General features: G+C 42.1%; 1 protein-coding gene across 8 annotated transcripts; it reads right to left on the minus strand.

The window, feature by feature from the left end:
• Nucleotides 1–244: 244 nt before the first annotated feature.
• On the minus strand, nt 245–19,002 carry Mbs (Myosin binding subunit). 8 transcript variants are annotated; one of them, XM_011156893.3, is made up of 22 exons: nt 18,562–19,001; nt 15,561–15,691; nt 15,260–15,378; nt 14,422–14,581; nt 14,041–14,185; nt 13,762–13,895; nt 13,536–13,681; nt 13,092–13,223; nt 12,789–12,871; nt 12,580–12,706; nt 12,390–12,498; nt 11,926–12,060; nt 10,987–11,160; nt 10,389–10,520; nt 9,351–9,534; nt 8,892–9,041; nt 8,496–8,679; nt 8,056–8,165; nt 7,735–7,806; nt 4,837–5,160; nt 3,995–4,087; nt 245–1,671 (listed from the first exon to the last, which is right to left on the minus strand). In XM_011156893.3, the coding sequence occupies exons 1-21, from the start codon at nt 18,808–18,810 to the stop codon at nt 3,995–3,997; spliced, it is 3,093 nt and encodes a 1,030-aa protein (XP_011155195.1). In that variant the 5' UTR covers nt 18,811–19,001; the 3' UTR covers nt 245–1,671. The 8 variants fall into 8 exon arrangements, with proteins under 8 accessions (XP_011155195.1, XP_011155201.1, XP_011155197.1 ...); XM_011156899.3 differs by lacking the exon at nt 8,892–9,041 and having other exon boundaries at nt 18,562–19,002; XM_011156895.3 differs by lacking the exon at nt 13,092–13,223.
• Between the last annotated feature and the right edge of the window lie 210 nt (nt 19,003–19,212).

Below are 19,212 nucleotides of genomic sequence, written 5' to 3' on the forward strand. Positions count from 1 at the left end.
TACTTACCTTTTTCATATTAGATATGTATAGAATCAATTAAACGCGAACGTATTGTTAACGATCATTGTAAAGATAGACACTTAAAAACTATACATATTATGCTATATCATTATACTATTGCAATTATCACTTCTTCACAAGTATATTCAAAAATTTCGTCAACGTAAACGCGACTTACACTAAAACAGGTCGATAAAGCTGAGGTCCGTGTGAATTTGTATATTAAATATTTACACAAGAACATTATTTTCTAATAAATTTCATTACGAAATAACTACATTGAGTCATCCTTTTTTTTTACAATTGTGTTTACAATAATATCATTAAAAAACATGCCAACTGTTAATTACACATTCCATTATTCAGTATTTATAAATCCGTCTTTTATCCAGTATCTTTACATCCAGAGCATATTGGACAATCATTATCGGCATTGCTATACAAGAAAATAATAGGTAACAGCATTTTCGTACAATGGACAGAGATAGTTAAAAGTAATAACACAGATTCTACCGTCGACAATGTTCGAACTGAAGTTACAGCCGCAGTTCTAAACGTTACACAACAATTTCAGTACTTTCAGGGAGATTAAAAGATCCTGGTGTCTATACAAAAAGTATGCTTGACATGTCATCCGTGATATTATCATATAAGAAAGTGTATCGTTACAGAGAGAATAATTAAAAACATTTAAATCCTGTACGCGTCAGATTACCGCTTATACTGCAAAAAATGGCAATGATGGAAGGATTATAAATTGCAGTCTTCAGAGAAAGGCCACTTGAGTAGCAATCGAGGGTCATGTTCTTTGACTCATCCTCCTTTTACCATCTGCATAATTTAGTCAAAGCGTAACAGATATCTATATGTATATATATATTGCTTATTGCTTCGGTAATGCAAACGGACTCGTCTTACGATTCCATGTACTCCGGATATCCTCATTTTTTCACATACGCACTCAGTGCTGTTTAGAGGGTAGCTCTCGCGGATAAAAACTCTCTCTCTTTCAATTACTAAAATGCCACATCACCGTTGTCTATCGTTACGTATTTACAAAATGTCCTTATAAAGAATCAACATCGATAACGTGATTTGATAAAAAAGAAAACTGTCCGTAGAGATTAACAGTTTTGCTTCGTCGCTACTTAATAATCGAATAAAGTAAACCTGAATTCGTTTTTTTTTCTTTTCCTTCGTTCTCTTTTCAACTATATAAAGAACATTGGCATATGGTTTCAGTGAATTATAAAATTCATCATCTCTCTAAGACATTAAAAATTAATTCCACGAAGTAAAATTTCTAAGTCTTTTATGATCAAGTATTCACAGTCTAGGAATAGGAGTAACGTCTCTTTTCTCGCCTTTGGCACAGCCATGCGATAATTAACTGATTTCACCATCGGAATAATAAATTAAATTACCAGCACGAGGATAAAATCATCGATAGCATGAATGCGCGCATTCGTGAGAACACTAGCAATAATTGTTGATGCTGTTGACGGTTAAAGCAATTCATTCGACACAGTTGATGATACAACTTAAGATTTTGCAGCGGCGTGCAGTTGAGACTACAAACAGATTTATTTGGACAATTTGCTGATTACTCTGATCAAGGCACCGTTTTCGTCTTTTAGCCTCTGATTTTCGCATTTTAGTTGCTCCATCACCTAGAAAAAAGAAGACGTCTCGCTAATTCTCGTGCGCTAATGCGACAGAACGTACAACATTATACAGAGGAGAGTATAGAGAAATAATGCCGTTATAAACGGAATGATGTATCAGTGCTCACAAAGTAAACAGGAAAAAAAATGTAAAGAACGGAAAGAGGCACTCACAGGTATTACTGCAACCAAAAGACTCGTTAAAGAAAGTATTCGGGTACTGTATTGTACTAGCGCAAAATTAACAGATGTATACTCGAGTACTATGAAAGAACCGAGAGAGAGAGAGAGAGAGAGAGAGAGAGAGAGAGAGAGAGAGAGAGAGAGAGAGAAAGAGAGAGAGAGAGAGAGAGAGAGAGAGAGAGAGAGAGAGAGAGAGAGAGAGAAAGAGACAGAAAGAAGTATGATTATATGAATGATCAGCAAGAAGCGTATCGTCTATTTACGACGGTCTTTTTGTCACGCTGCACGTATAATGTAACAGAGATGAATTACAAGTTTTATTTTTTCTTCGAGTATCCATTATATATTTTGTACACACAAGTATCCTTCGTGCGTATAACAGCAATCGTTTACATCTAATCGATGCCGAGCACTATGATTGACGGGTAGGTATCTCGGAGTGAGTTATTTATAGACGGTCGTAGAGATTCGAGATTTGAACTTAGGGGGTATATAGTGAAACTTGTCTCACATACACACACACAATTATATATCTTACAATAGAGTTTGCACGTGTTTGGAAGACGATTCATCCTTTGTACGCAATCTAAGCGAGGCTCCATCAGCGCGCGAGACTCGACGGCTTGGAAGATGCGGCGTGGTAGCCTTAATTAGCGTAACAATCGAACCGCGAGTTAATCATCCAAGTCGTAAGAGAACCGTTTCCACGCTACTACTCGCCTATCGTTTCACGTGCATCTCGTGGGAAGATGGGGGAGAGGAGCAATGTTCTCTGAAGCAATGTTTACCAGTTGCAACTAATACTGTGTAAACCGCTCGCCACGTTCTTTTCTCGCGTTGAGCACTTTTTCAGAACGCTACAAAATAATATCGTTGATTACGAAAGCTCTCTAGTGCGTATCACATGGAAAAAGTAGTTGTGTGATGAGTATGCAGTAATTTATTATACACAGAAGTTAAAGAGAGGCGGATTATATATAATGTGTGTCAAAACCTCACGAACTTTGGTCATCTTGTCAGAGTGGATCTATGAGTCAATGAGTATAGTAAGGGGTGCAGTGAAGATGCAACAGAGTTTAAACATTTAACATGCTTTCTGAGAAAGAGAGATAGAGAGAAAGAAAGAGAGATAGAAGAGAGGTGAAGACCTAAGTTAATACAGTGTGGTGGATGTTGATTTTTAACGAATTTCTAACGTGTGTCTCAGGAAGGGAGGAAGATCGAGTACTCTCACACACACAGTTACAATCGTGATGAATAAACGAGAAGGAAATGATCAGCTGCAAAGTCGTGACATGGATTCGCTCGAATGTGCCGAACACGTGCCATAGCGGTGACTGATCGCCGGAGATGATGCTGCCGTGGCCGAGCTTATAAAAAGCAGTGTGTGCTTTTTAAATGCGGAGGAATGCTCTCCCAGAGTCGCGAGGTCGTCAGAGTCTACGTCGTTCCTACGCATCGCGCGAATGACAGACTACGCGTCTCTACGTCTCTTTTCGTTCAAAGATCACGCGGCGTTTTTTAGCGGAGATGTATTATTTCACGGGCTTGTTCGCAGCATGCATCACAACAATCACAGCCGCGACGATAATGACACGTGATCTCGAATTTTTCTTTCTCGACGACGATCTCGACGATTCGTCTACGTGTCTATATAAAAGCGTACGTACGCGTTAACGTGTGAACAAAGACGTGGAGAGAATCGCGTACGTCGCGGAGACAGAGGTGCTATTAGTAGTATCACACATATAAGATGTATGCGATTGTATACAGTGGTGATTATAGAGTATTCAGCATGAAACAGACGAGCATGATGTGTGTGTATGTGTGTGTGTGTTTGTATGTATGTTATATAGCAGGCCTGAGATCTCTCTTTTTTTTTCATGAAAGTACAAGCTGGTACGGTTGTTTGATTAAAGATTGATTAACGATCGCGCATTACGCATTCTCGATACGTACTTTGCAAAGCTGAGTTCTGTACGATAAGTAAGAGATGAGCGGTAATTCGTTTCAGTTTTAATATTGGCGATCAGAACACAAAGTTGTAATCATATCAGTCGATTAATCAATCGATTAATTAATTAATGCCGTACGTGAGATACGATGTCTATCGTTATGACGCAGATGCTGTCATTGTGTCCTTTACCTATTTAGTATTGGTGAGTTTGGATACGACGCGGGTAAGTGCCCGATTTTCGGCTTTCAATCTCTCATTTTCAGCTTTGAGCTTTTGCAATTGCTGTAAACAGTTAAACGATTAGCCCAAAACCCGCCGCTGTTCCCGCCAGTCCCAAAATAGCCAAAAGCATATAATTAATTCGCGTCTCATTGTTTCTCATGAGCAAAAATCCCGCGTGCGACTCCCCGCTAAATTATATATTGGGAATTCTCCGAAAAACAAAGACACAGAAAAAAGAAAGCGAAACTCAAGGGAAAATATAAGAAGAACTGGCGAAAATGGTCGCCGTCCTTCTCTACGCGTGTCAAAAATCAAGTACAAATCACAAATACAGAATAAGGAAGAGAATAAAAGCTCCACTGAAACCAAAAAAGAAAAATAGCAGGTAAGAAAAAGCGTACAAAATAGATGCGCCGAAGCCCTCGGGTCTTCGTATGAAAAAGAGAAAAAAAAAACTATTAAGAACGACCATCTCTCTCGACACGCTGCCCTTTCCTTGTCGCTAACAGTTGCAGCAACGTAACAAAAAAAAGAGAGAAAGAGAGATGACGATGACACTAAACTAAAAAAAATCTAAAATTGTGAACATATATAAACATGTAGATAGATAAATAGATAGATAAATACTGGTATAAATGTTCGTACACATAAAATCACAGACATAATTGTGTCCAATCTTCTCATTACATTCGAATATCGACGCATGGAAGCGTTCGTTCAGTTTTGCTTTCACATCAGAAAACAATCGTTCGTCACATCGCGAATAAAAAGAAAAAAAGGAAGAAGAGACGTAAGAGATCTGGGCTTACCTTCAGCTCTTCTTCCATTTCGGAAAGTTTCCTCTCCATGGCTCGCCTCTCCCGCTTTTCCGCCTCCGAGAGGATGACTTTATTTTGGTTGGTTTGCGCTTTCTCCAGCAAGCTTCTCACCTCTTTCAGCTGCTCATCGGAGCGCTTCAGTTTGTCCTTTAACCTCTCGTTCTCCACTTGAGATTCCTCGTATAATTTCTTATAGTCTAGCTCGCCGTTTTCAGAACTACTGGACTTTATTCTGATCGGCGCGGACGATGCTTCCGACGATATCGAGGATATCGAGCCTAATCTATTTGATCTGCTGGAACGATCGTTTCCGCTCTGAAACAGGATAATAAAACAAGTGTCATTTTCAGCTTCGATCAAACCTAGATTTCGCATGGAACGACACCGAATGGAACGAATTATGATTAGTAACATCCGCGGGAATAACGCTTCAATTATTCGACGATCGGTTCCGTCGAAACAGCAGACCGCGCGCTAATCGAGAAATGCAATCGCTTACGGCGTATCCCTCGGAACTAGTTAAACTTTGGAGGCTGGAGCTTCTCGACCCGATACTGAGACTCGGCTTGATCTTTGACCTACTGAAGCTCTCGGTCTTTTGCAGATGCGGCCGCGTATTCGCGTTGTAATTCAAGTAGTTAAAGCTCGGAGACGAACTCGTCAGATTTAAGGCCGCGTTGACAGCCACGTGAGAGGGCAGAGTAACACCGCCGTATCCGGTGGTCGTGCCGCCATATGTCGTGTAGAGATTCGGATAACTCGGGCTATTCGTCGCACGTCGTTCGTCGTACGACGTGGACTTGGTGTACGGGCTCTTGCGAAAGAGATCGCTGCTCTTCGCGCTCTTGTTCAGAATGCCGGACGAGCCGGAGGAATAGAGATTCGGGCTTTTCACGCCTAACAGGCTGGCGTAATTGTTCTGATTGAGCGCGAGCAGTCCGCTGATCCGTGACCTGTTTCCAAAAATTGATTGCCCATTTGTTGACGCCTGAGCTCTCAGGCCCGCAGCTGTTGTTGGCTTAGCCTGCGCTCCCTTTCTGTACGAAGACATGGTTTGCGTCACGTGAGAAACGTTTACTATTACGGCTCCGCCAACGGCATCGGCAGCTTGTACGCGAGGCCCGTCACTGAGAGAACGTTTACTCGCACGAAGATCTCACCACTCGGTCTCCCGGGACAGGCCGTGGGACCGTGAGCGCAAACGCTGTTGATTTTTCGTTGCGAGAGACGGGCGCGCGTGTCCAACGGCGCGGGCCGCGAATGATAGACTGACGGGGACCGGGCAGGAGAACCCAAGACATCAGACGGTTTGCTGCTTCAAAGCATCACTACTATGTGCTATTTTTGGAATGCGCGCAGAGACCCACACAAGTATCAAGGTTGTGTGTTCCTGAGACGCGAGAAGATGTATGTGTGTGTGTGTGTGTGTGAGTGTAGTTTGTATCACGCTTTTAACATTTGCCTTAACATATAAGCGAGACGGCTTATAAATATTTAAATATAGACCAGTTAATTAGCAAGCGCTGTGACACGAGATGTCGTTATTTTTACGTTGGCGCAGATTGTCCGACCAGAGATACACATGACTCAACGCCTGCGCGTGTGTAGGTGAATATAAGTTTCATAATATATTAGGTAATACCTCTCTTCTGACAGAGAGAGGGAGAGAGCGGGAGGAGATTTATATAGACGAGCGTTAACGACCTGTGTATCTCGATATATAAAAGACCGAGGTGTTTCAGCGGCGTTCACGAGAGCAACAAGTGAACGGCACGCGTGCGATTCTAAATGTCACAGCGTCGCATTGTATACCGAGGATGGACGGAATACTTTCGGACGCGGCCAGGCCGTGTTCACGATCATCTTGGTCTTTTCCCCTTTGCTCAATTTAGCGATTAACTTCTCCGATATAATTTAAGCTCCGTTGTTTCTCGGTCCCGAAGTCAATCCGAAGACCCACGGACGCGAAAGACTACGAATGTTTATTCGGGAATTAAGTAAAATTATGCGCTGACGTCAGTCTTGCACCATCATCTTTTTTTTTAAGTTCCCTCATACATCGAACGCATCTCGCGCGAAATGTAGGTGACAGAATAACAAATGCTGGACTATTTTTGTCAAAGAATGTACGGAATAGAGGTTATTCTTCCAAGAAGCTAAAAATAAGCAGCAAGCTGCCACGGTTTAAGAAAGCCGCCTGATGAGTCGGAATGAATGAAAAAGTGACGCTGGAGCGACGCTTACTGAATAATCGCGAAAAAGTGTATCGACACGAATATAACGGCAGACGAGTGTCTCTTTTCTTTGAGCTTCTGCGGTGTCTCATTGCTTCGCGTCGTGAATTTCGCATGACGCAGTGGGACAGCCAAAAGGCTGACCGCACACCTCGGTCTGTTCAACAATCGGAGCTCGACGAAAGGGAAACTCGTTAGGATTGAGAGGTGCCAAAACGAGACGGTGCCTCATCGGGTGCGTACTGCTCCCTCCGATTTACGAGCGTTATGTTTCCCACTGCGTCATTCTTCTTACTGCGCGTTATCCAATTTTGGATTTTTGGCACGTGCTCCGTTAAACCCGTGGCAAGAGACTCGTAAATCGAAATTCGGACAGACGCTCTGGCGTCAGAAGGGTCTTGTAAACCGAAGGCCGGTAAGAACGACAGGCGGAATGATGTATTTTAGATCAGCAGCGGTATCCATCCATCAAGCGGCGAACTAGTGTTTCTCGTACCGGCGTGATCTATCTCTGTTACTTTGGTCAGAGTAACTTTTTTTTTCTCCCCTCTAGAAACAGCGCTTTATATCCGCGACAGTGAGGTAACGTCGTGTTAGTGTCTGAGATTGACACAGCATGTAACAGTTTCAGTATTCTGAGCCGGAAGAGACTTACTTCGTTGTGATTGACCTTGGAGTCGTCACAGTCACCGCCAGCAGTTAGATCTTGCTTTTCTGGGTCGATTTCCTGCGAGAGGTAAAATGCGATTTTAGACTTCTGCGCGCTTTGTACTTTCTACTCGCGATCACTTGTACTTTAATTTCCACGTATTATCGAAAGCGTTTATCAAGTTTGAGATTTTCGTCGATGGTAATTTTTTAGCACTTAAAAAGACTCTAAACTTTACTCTCAATTTTATAGTCTCTTCTATGATACTAACGAATATTTTTGACATAACCACGACATAACGTTTCAGATGATTCTATCGTTACTCACATCCATATCCACGTGGACCACACCTGTCGATCTTCTTTTAGGCCGACGTCTCCTTTGAATAACGGCCTGTGTGGCTTGTGCGTTTCTGCTATCGTTCTCCTTGTCTTGTTCTATAATACACATACATCAACTTCGATAAACTAACACAATCGCTACCAACGCGATACAAACTGATTGAACATTTTCTTTAGTTTATTCATAGAGTTCCAACGTCGAATATTCGTCGAGCAATGTCGAATAATATTTACACTAAACACTTATTCGCCGCTCGATACTTTACTCAAACGTGAAGAATGGAATTCTCCTGAAACGTCCAACGTCTCGAATGGCAATCAAACATCAGTATATTGGGTATAGTCGGAGAAACATTCCAGAGAGGAACGTCATGTGTTTCTCTCTGAAATGCTCGTTACTGTTATTATTATCTTATCGATCCTTACCTTTGTCGTCTGGTTGCTTCAACGATCTTCTGAGGGGTAATGTAATGGTGGTTTCTGTACTGCTGGTAGCGATAGTCTCGACTGGCGCCGATGACGGTCTAGGTATGCCGGTTCCACCGGACGGTCTTCTCATGTAGGCCGTTGTGTTATCAGTAGGTCTGTTATTGGCGTCTTCTAACTGAAACTGAACGGTAAATCAGCAGTATTATTACGGATGCATTGAGATTCGCACATTCGGCGATTGACATCGAAAGACACGCACGATGAATCACATCGGGACGTGGCACGACGATCTGTCAGCGATTGGATCTCACTAAAAACGTGGTACCCTTGAACCTTTGTTCGTCGCGTGTTTAATAGCATAAACGTGAATAATGATTCTCTTAATACACAGACCTTGCTTCCATTGTCTACCCTTAATCTCCAAGATGGTCGTCTCTCGGGCAAATTAGATTCCTCGGAGACTTTATTCGCAGTCACGGTAGTCGAGGTTGCGGTCGTTATCGTAGCCGTGATCGAAGCTGTATTGCTGACCGTAGTCGTAGGCTGGGTTATTAAAAAAAATACATAAATAAAACGCCGTGTGCTCCGTGTCGCATATTAATTCTCGCGCTACATTGCCATCCGTATGAACGCAATAAAAAATAAAAATATCACTTCACAGGTAGTACTTTTGATTCTATCTAAGACGGAGAACTTGCGCAAGACACTTTGCAGCGATAGTCTCACGCAGTATGAGCAATCGTCCATCTACCTATTCGACCGCTATGAGTCTTCTAATATTTCACACATCGCGTATTTATTTCAAATATCTGGCAATAACGGCGACGAATCTCTCACGGCATTCGACGCTACCTGCGTGGATGGCGTCAGGGCCGGTGATTCGTTGTTCTGTTGTTTTTTCTTCACCAACTGCTCCGCGCTCTTGATCTCATCCAACGTCACGCCCTGCGTAGATCGTCTGGTTTCCCTTACTCTCTTCGCATGGGCTTTCCTCTGGGTCTCGCTTTCCTCATCGCGCACCGGCGGGACGAAGGATCTGTACATATGTATAAAAAAATGCACGAGGTAGAGAGAAGATCAGTTCGTCCAAAATGCAGCGAAGAGAGGCATGTGTACGATATCGTCAGTAGTCGTTTTATATCGGTGCAATGAAAACCAAATTCTTAGTAAGCATTATATTCAACACAATCTGTAAGCAATGTCAAAAAACTTCACATAAAACAGCAAAGAGTACACGTATATCCCTGTAAATAACGATTAATATATCCCCTTTGTTTCAAATGTATATACCTAGTGTAATGTATAATTATTATGCTATAGCTTCGAACGGCCTCTTCCGTGTAGTGAAATACCGTATCGAACCCTCGATTAATCGCAAGTTCGAAGGGAGGAGCGGAGCTGTAGTATGTCCTAATACTCTACTTTGCTCCAGCCGACAAAATTTCCACAGAATATCGACAGGCCTTTGCTGCAGTGGGCTGAGCCTTGTGTCGTTGTGTCTGTCACATCACAGTGCGTTCTCACAGAATCACAATTTACGACTTTGAAGTAATAAGTGCGTTTGTTCGTGGCGGTGTTTTTCTTTCTCATTTATTGGCTAATGATCATGTAGCGGGCGAGCGCCCCGGTGAGATTCAGAAACGTGTGGTTATTTGTGAACGAGATAACTATATATCGTCTAGATTCGAATGTAGAACAAGATTAATGCAAACAAAAAGATATAATCACACTGCGAAAAGCAAAACTTCCATGCTACTGCCAGCAAACGAAAGTTATATATATATATATATATATATATATGTGTATATATATAAAAAAGAAAAAAATATTCGAGGACACGCAAAAATCACAGTGTCTCAAGAGAATCTTCCGAGCAGAGTGAGTACCCACTTGAAGAAATTCTTGAAGATATTTCCCGGACTTAGCTTGCTCCCTCCTGGTGTGGTAGGAGTTCCAGGAGCAGCTGCTACTGCATTATTTGTATTCGATACAACTGTAGATGCAGCTTCCACTGGTTGAACACTATCCAGCCACATTAATATTATAACGCACAATGCAAAATATAAATACATAGATGTCAATTATGTGCATGTAGTAATGTATTCTGATGTTGTAAGTGTTCGAGAGATTCGCGTACATATTGCTGAGAATACACACATACACACAATCAGTCTATAAAAATTAATAATTTATAAAATTCATTTACTCATGTAGAAAGAATTGAAAGTTCAAGAATGGAGAAATCGATTTTAATTAAATTTCAATGCGTTGCAGAGAACAGAAGTAGAAAATTAAATTTTGCGGCTGTTTCACTTTCTAAGATATGCTTCGTAAGATACAGTGAAATACTGCAATCCACTTTCGATCCCTTTTCGCGAAAAAAATTGTTAGGATGTTACTTGTAGGTGTGAAGTTTAAGATATATTTAGATTTAAAATTATATTTAGTAGTAATCGTAGAGAGACTCCAAATAGAAAAATTCATTTACCTGCGAATCTGATTGACTGGAATAGGACTTGTTGTTGTGGTGGCAGTGGTGATAGTTGTTGTGGTGGATGACAATGGACTCGATGCCAATGTTTTAGACGCGGATGTTGGTGAAAGTGTATTGCTTCCTTGTGGCAGTCTTGATAATTCCAAATTTAATTTCACTTCTTTCTTTCTAGAGTGAGGATAAAATAAATAATTAAAAAAAAAAATAATACATAACGATAAACTGTATCGGCGCGATTACATATTTTAATAACGAATTTTATGAATTTGCACATTAATATAATTTTGATTGAGAATTTCTTCAGCAATACATGATTTTGAAAAGAAATGTAACATTTGGAAGCAAATGAAGTTAAAAATATATTCATTATCATTTCCATGGCTAAGGAAAGCAACACTTGTTTCTCAAGTTTCTTCTCGAAGAAGATATCTCAACATAAATTTATAAATCCCTATCTTCTTCCAGTTTTATAGAGATCATCAATTAATAGTTATCTATCAAGTCATGGTACAGTCAAGTAAATAAATAAAAGTTAATTATTTATATATATATATATAAAATTATCAAAAGTAACTTATTCAGAATTGTTAACAGCTGACGCTTTATAATCCGATTAGCACTATGGTCCAATTTAAATTGAAGCACTTCAAAGTTTCAGGTTAAAATAACAAATAGCAAGCTACATCGAAAGCTCATTCACACAGAACGTATAGGAAAAAAAAAAAAAAAAAGTACAAGCTAAATGGCTCGCGTTCTCGCATATTTATACTTTTAAATAACATGAATAGTATGATAACACATTACAACATTCTACATATCGTATTATTGGTTTTGAGCAAGTGAAACAGAATTACTGACGAACGTCGACATAATTGTAGCTTGTATTACGAACCAAAGCTATTGTAAACGTTGATGAAAAGCATGCGGATATACCTGTGTGTTTCGCGTAGAGATGCAGAGCGGGTCGTAGCATTGGTGTGAGTAGGAGTAGCTGCATTGCAGCAATGGAGGGTAGGGCACGAGAACGCCTTGATGCGGGCTTGTAATGCCAAGTACTGCTCATAAAACCTGCATCACATGCACCGTGCCATGCATATCTCTACACTCTAATTTATCATGATATATAATATGAAGACGTACGAATTACAGATACAAAAATGCTAAGACTCCTTATTAATGCGAACACACGGAGTATGCATATATAATACAGTATCCTGATTGTAGCTTGTAGCGCTGCTGTTAATAGCATTAGCATACTCGGTTGATATCATTAGCGAATGAAAAATATGAAAAAATATACACGACGTACTGCTACGTATAAAAGCCGTGAACTTGTAATTATTGTAAAAATTGATGTAGCGCACCGCGTTCAAGCGAAATATTATGGTTGAACTTACTTTTCGTCCGTTTCAAAACTATGCGTCCTCCGTAATACCACTTCGGGCTCGGCACTCACTTTATTCGGTACCGTTGATATCTTAATATTGTTATCCTTATCTTCAAGTTCTGAAATGATTGTAGGGACATACATTTGTTGAATGCTCGATTTCGAAATTGTGAGATAGCGGTATTGTGCGATAAACTTACTTGTAGATGCTGAATTAGTAGTTTCAGTACTTTGAACTCTATTTCGAAAGGAACCTGAACGTCTCCAAGATGGTACGACGCCTTCCTCGTTGTTATCAGTCTGTTGTTTTGGAGGCAATATTGGAGCCTCGAAAGAAAGTACAGATATATAAAATTAGTCGAGAGTATAAAACACAAAAATTATTCCGCTATTAGAATAGATATTTTACCTGATTAGGAACTTTGTTACTTTCGACTGGAGATACTGGACTATGGGGTGCAATTTCATCCTTGTTTACTCTATTTTTCTTCTCTGCAATATAATTAATTGAAAATTACAAAAATGGTCGATGCGGAAGAAGGAAAATATAAAAATATGAGCTTTTAGAGCTAAATTTTTACAGCAATAACCAATCCAGTAAGCTTTTAAGATGCTCTCAACACAAGATCCGATAACACATGCAATACAAAAAATAAAGTGGATATAATAATTTGTATTGTAAGAAAAAACCAGTCTTACAGATCAAACTTACCGTCATCTGTAAGACATGTCGCGTGGTTAGACTTATCAGATTGATTGGAGAAAGTGGAAGAGTGTGATTCTGAGCTAGTCTCAGATTCACCTTCACCATCACTCTCTTCCATGTGTGTTTCACGCGTTGCTTCTGTCCATGCAGCAATGTTATGAGAAATACAAATTACAGTTAACGTACATCAACTAGATTTGCAAAACTGGACATTAGGATATAGATTTGTGTGAGAAAGAGCAGTTCACAAAACATCGATTACTCTCTCTTTTCACTTTCTTTTCACAGAAAAGAAAAAAAAATAAATAAATACATATGGAAATTGTGTAAAGTTGTAGATCGTTATTTCGTATTAATATAATCACGTCTTTAAAAAAGAAGAAAATAGAAAGTAGAAGTGAACGTGCGGATTAGATCTAATGTTTGGTGTAACGCACACGAGCAACTTACCGACGTCGCTGTTTGTACTAGTGCTGGAATCCTCTTTATCAGATTGAATCTCTAACTCAACCTTCTTAACTTTGTTTGGCGTTTCTTCTTCAAAGATTTCCGTAGATTCTTGCGCCGCTATTGCATTTTCATTGTTCGTTGAGACGCTGTAACGTTTAGCAGTACATTGAAGTAAAAAATTGATATCTTTATGTTTGATTCGTCAATATTGCTTTGCATCGCGTACCGTTTCTTTGGTATAGACGATTGCTTTTTATTAATTATTTGCGGGCTGTCTTTCAATATAAGTGCTTGTTGCTCTTTCAGCTCCTCGAGAGCCTTCAGGATATCTGCATCGGCAACATCGAAAGCAGTTTGACCCTAAACGTGAAATACCGAGATGAAAATATTATTCTAGAAATTATACTTGTCAGTTTAAACCAGTCCAGATCAAACTTGGACTAGCCTGAGCCAGTCTAAGTTAGACTAAGCTCTTTATAATTACGACAAACAAACGTATTCTTACGGCGTAATTTTTCATATCCATATCACAGCCGTTTTCAACAAGAAGTTTGCAAGCTTCCAGTTGACCCCAATGTGCTGCACCGTGCAAAGGTGTCCATCCATCAAAGTCCTGTGCATTAACATCGCATCGAGCTTGTAGTAATATGCTGCACAGAAGTATTGAAACAATTACATGAAAGATAAATAAACTTGACATGGGTGGGTTCATTAAAACAGAAAATTGTAAAATTTCTTAAATAAATCCGATAGACATCGGCTCCATTCCGTAAGTAACTGCGCATTTTTAAGACTTATTCCAGAGATATCAAAGCAAATATCACTATACGCGCAATTACGTACGTGAGACGACGGTAATATTTTGCTTCGGAAAGCGATATCTTACTGCATGACTTTGATGTAGCCTTTGGCAGCAGCGACGTGAAGTGCGGTGGCTCCTGATCTAGGATGCATGGAATCTTTGCCTGGTGCGCCCGATCTCCAAGCTTTCGCGTCGTTCAGCATTGACCGTTCCTCTTCGCTCCTAGCCTGATCGCAATCTATGCCTGTAAGTTAGATATATTGTGCTGTACATACCCAACGATTCACCGTTCTTAAATAATCAAGCAGAAATCGATGGATCTCGGCTCGATTCCGTTGGCTCGGTTCGTTTATGTTACATCGTCGTAAAAACAAGAAACGTCTCTCTAACATCGGTGATTTCTCCTGGTACATCTCTGTGCGAGTATTATTATATTCGCACGTGCAAGACGCGAGTAATTTGTGTGATCCCTGTCACAAGTAGGCGTCACTTAAAAGACTATTTCAGTGCCATTGTACGTAAAATTATATCAGCAACGAGAAAAGGGGTCAATGGAAGAGGGCATCTTTGCCAATACGCGATTTGCCGCGTCTGAGCGCGGTGTGCGAGTTTGTAGCCAACGTTCACGCACAGTCTACGCGCGAACGCGCGCGTACACGTGCAATCTCGGAAATATGACTTTATAAATAATTCGCGGGAAGGAGCGATACACACGCGTGAAAAGCAGACGTCTACTAATTTCCGCCGTTTATGCAGTTATTAGACGTCGTTCGCAAAATCATCGCCGCTCCGAGATATTTCGGCGACGGACGGCCACGTAGGAGCGGCCGGTTTCGATATTTTCCTCGGAAGTCTATAATTAAAATTTACGCAACAGGCAACTCGGACATCCTGCGCGAAGGTACATGATGCAAATGCAAACCTGCTTTATTTATATGCTGTTGGAGCATATCCTCCATCTCGTCGCTTTCTGCAATGTCGAGCGCCAGTTCGCCGTCATTGTTAACCGCAGCCAGATTACATCCTTGTTCTATCAGGTATCTGCAAAGCGAACATACGCTCTTACGTGTATGTCTTGAACGTCATTGATGCAACGACGACAGCAACGCGAGGCAGACCGCGCGACTAACATCTTTGATTCATCTTTCGCGGCCACGACACATGATCCGAAGAAATGTAATTTTCCACACGATCGCGGTGTAAAGACCAAGTTGTACACTCACTTGGCAATAGAGACGAAGCCGCAGGACGCTGTAGCGTGCAGCGGTGTCCATCCCTCGTTATCCCCGCGATTGATATCGGCCCCTTGCTCCACCAGGAATTCCACCATGTCCAAGTCATCGTCGATGCAGGCCTGTGTTACACACAGGTGATTACGATAACGTCGTGTGAATACGGCGTTACACGGCGATTGTATTAATATACGCGCGCGCGCGCGAGTGTGCCCGAGGAAAGCGCGCGATCAGCCGGACGTATTTCGAGATCGACCGCCGTCGATTTTGCCCAGTCTGGTCGCTGTCCAAAGCTCGAATCGACGGCATTATGTTGTAAATGCGCTAATAGATTTTTCCATTGCGTCATCGCGTCGTCGAGAAACCATAATCGCAGTCGGCACTTCCGCGTAATACGGAGGAGGATAATTCGTTACAACGATGTTTTACAAAACATGTACGAACGCATATTCGAGGAGTGATATTTCTAATTTGGGACAACGATTTTAACGATAGATTGCTGAACAAAACGTGTCGCGGAATGAACGACACGGGCGGTCCATGTCGGCCCGTTGCTTCGAGAAACGAACGATTCCCCCGAATATAGAGTGTGCGTTAAAAAACGTAAATCTCGCCCTCCGTGTCATTTGATACATGCAAATTCCTGCGACGACCTCCGTTATTACTTGTACTTGAGAAAAAATCAGGCACGTATTACAACATTGCCAGACACAGAGGATTTAAACTGAACACAGATGCTGCAGCCTGTGAGCTATAAATAGCATTTGATGCCTGATGTATTTTCACATTCTATTTTCGCAAATCCATGAAATGCCTTAACTTCCTTCTCGCTTAAATAACCATCAATGTCGTTCCACGCTGTGGAAAATATATTATTTCGCTTAATGAGTCTTTGATAAGTCTGCTGTAGCGTCTCGTCGTTATCGATCTTTTCAAATCTACGCGATTGTGCTGAGACCAGCATTTTCTCGGATTTTAGAAGATACGCTTCGACATTTTATTACGAGCATCAATTAATTTAATCAATCAACTATCCGACGAGTTTGTTCTCTCGGATTAATTAACAATATCTCTGACTTATAACAGCGACACGAATATTCCACACGTCCGCCGAGCATTCTTGCGCCGACCTTCTCGTTAATGTACTCTCATTAATTATTTCGTTACAGTGTGCGTGTAATGACCATTATGGCGTGTATGTATTAGATGTTCCGGATTGCCCAGTTGCGTCAGCTTTCAGGAACACCCAGAAATAGGTTGGTGCTCGCAAAAACTGTCCGCGAAAAAAATCGTTGCGAATGTGATGAGATTCCACACGATTCCACACAACCGTGTGTGCCTCGGGGAGTCACTTTGTGAGCTCAGATTTTTTTTTAAATCTCCGCGTTGAAAATTGATTCTCTTTCTTGTGGCGGGGATGAAAAGTAAAATTAATCGACAAGAGCAAGGTTTTAACGAACCCACAACAATGATGGAATTCTCGTCAGGCTAAAAATAAATATAACGAACGTGCAACGAGGAATACAATTACTCACTGACGACAAACCAAATGTCCTGTGTTTGTGAATTGCACGCGCGCAGTCACACACATTGTGCTGAAAATAATGTGACACGGGAACATGTTGGGCTCAATGATTACTCGATATTCCAACATTCTCGACGTAAAATCGTAAACAATACGGAGATAAGGCACGTGTCTCGGAGTGATATGGAAAAATCTCTCGGAATTTCTGAATTACTTCTAAATGGCGTTACTAAATGGAATTACTTCTGATTGCTCAATCCAATTTCCAACTTGAAACTGTGAAACACAAAGAAGCGGAAAATTAATAATGCAAAGCTGCAATTATCTTATCAAATTAAATATGAAAAGATAAAAACCTCCCCGTGAGCGACACATCTTTTTGCAACGTAGTTCAATGAACTGCCGAGTCGCGGAATACTTAAAGAGAGAAACCTCAACAACGCGTCTCTAAAACGCGCGATCCTAAAATTAAAGCTTTCTCGTAGCATTCTGACCTCTCTCACTTGACATTTCTCTAATACTTTTCTCACGTGTCACGTTCACGCGCGCGGTGCAACAACACTTTCGAAGCCTAATAAAATTTAATATAACAGGATTTTAGCGCAGATTCACGTACTCTTAGCTCGCGTAAGTTATGTTACGGGAGGGACGAGTGAGAGATAAAATCCCGAGGAATATCGAGTAAAACGGACAACGGTCGTGCGACGGTCGTGTGTCGACATTGTAGTCACGGAATTGAAACGCTATCGATCGGGTATTAATAACGAATTAAGCGAGAAGGAGACAAGAGGTCTCTCTCTAGAAGAGCAGCGTTCTTTCCAAGGATCCGCGCCAATTGGCTCGGTGAATCGACAGGTCTCGCGTTGTGAGGTTAGCGTTTTTGCTGCAGCACAGCAAGGCGTTACCGCTCGCAGTGGTGTCTTCTCTAATGCACGTAAATAGTAATTAACGGTTAAGAGCAGACGCCGTTGGTTCGTGTTCTCGCGACGGCGATTACGTGCCAATCCCCGGGCGAGACGGCCCGTACTTCGACGCCGTCGCATCGAGAGCCAAGATCGACGCGTTGCGTTACGTTACACGTTTTTCCTTCCCCGTGAGCGGTCTCTCTCATTGACACGTCGAATGCGACGGAATCTCCGCGAGTAATACTCGAATTAGACAGCTGGAGCCTCGTAGCAGCCATCTTGCGGGATTACGTTCGGAAGGGAAGAGAGACAGATGGATGGAGGGACAGAAATAGAGACAGAGAGAGAGACAGAGAGAGAGACACAGAGAGAGAAAGAGAGAGAGAGGGGGATGAGAACGAAAGAAGAAGGTCCGAGGGGGAACAGAGGGGGAGCATCCCGCAGGAGCAAAGCTGTCAAAATCGGGACGAAGCTCGCTCGGCCGCGAACTTCTCGTGTTCCAATTCGGACAGACGGCGAGATCGTCGCGAGGTAGTGCACGACAGGATCGTGCGTCCCTTACCTGGTGTAGCGCGGTGAGGCCATCGACATTTCCGGTGTTGATGTCCGCTCCCTTCTGAAGCAGACGCACAACCTCCTCCTTGTCGCTGGCTGCGCAAGCCGCCAGGAACACGCAGTCCGCCGAGAATTTGATCTTGCGCGCGACTTGCCGCGGCTGTGCGGGCTCGCGATTCGTCTCGGACTGTTCCCAGCGCTTGAGCTGTTCGGCTCGCTTGAACAGGGCCGAGCTCGAACGTGTCTCGAGAGACATTGCACCGGCGCGACGGCGGAGAAAGAGAAGCACGACGCGCTTAGCTTCGCGACCGTGCTCGCTCGCGTGCGTACGTGCGTGCGTGCGTGCGTAAGTCGTATATACGTATGTACGTGGCGCGTGCGTGCGCTGGTGGTAGTGATGATGATGATGATGATGATGGTGGCGGTGGCGGTGGCGGTGGTGGTGGTGGTAGTGGTGGTGGTGGTAATAGTAATAGTAGTAGTAGTAGAATAGTGGCGGCGGTGAGATGATGATGATGATAATGATGATGATGATGATGATGGTAGTAGTAGTAGTGGTGGTAGCGACGGCGGTGGCGGCGAAGACGACGGCGGCTACCGTTGCACCTCTTCTCTTTTTCTTTCTCTCTGGCTCTTTCCCTTTCTTTCTGTCTTTCTT

Source organism: Harpegnathos saltator, unplaced genomic scaffold, assembly GCF_003227715.2.
Source record: "Harpegnathos saltator strain DR-91 unplaced genomic scaffold, Hsal_v8.6 scaffold213, whole genome shotgun sequence".
Classification (NCBI taxonomy): Eukaryota; Metazoa; Arthropoda; class Insecta; order Hymenoptera; family Formicidae; genus Harpegnathos; species Harpegnathos saltator.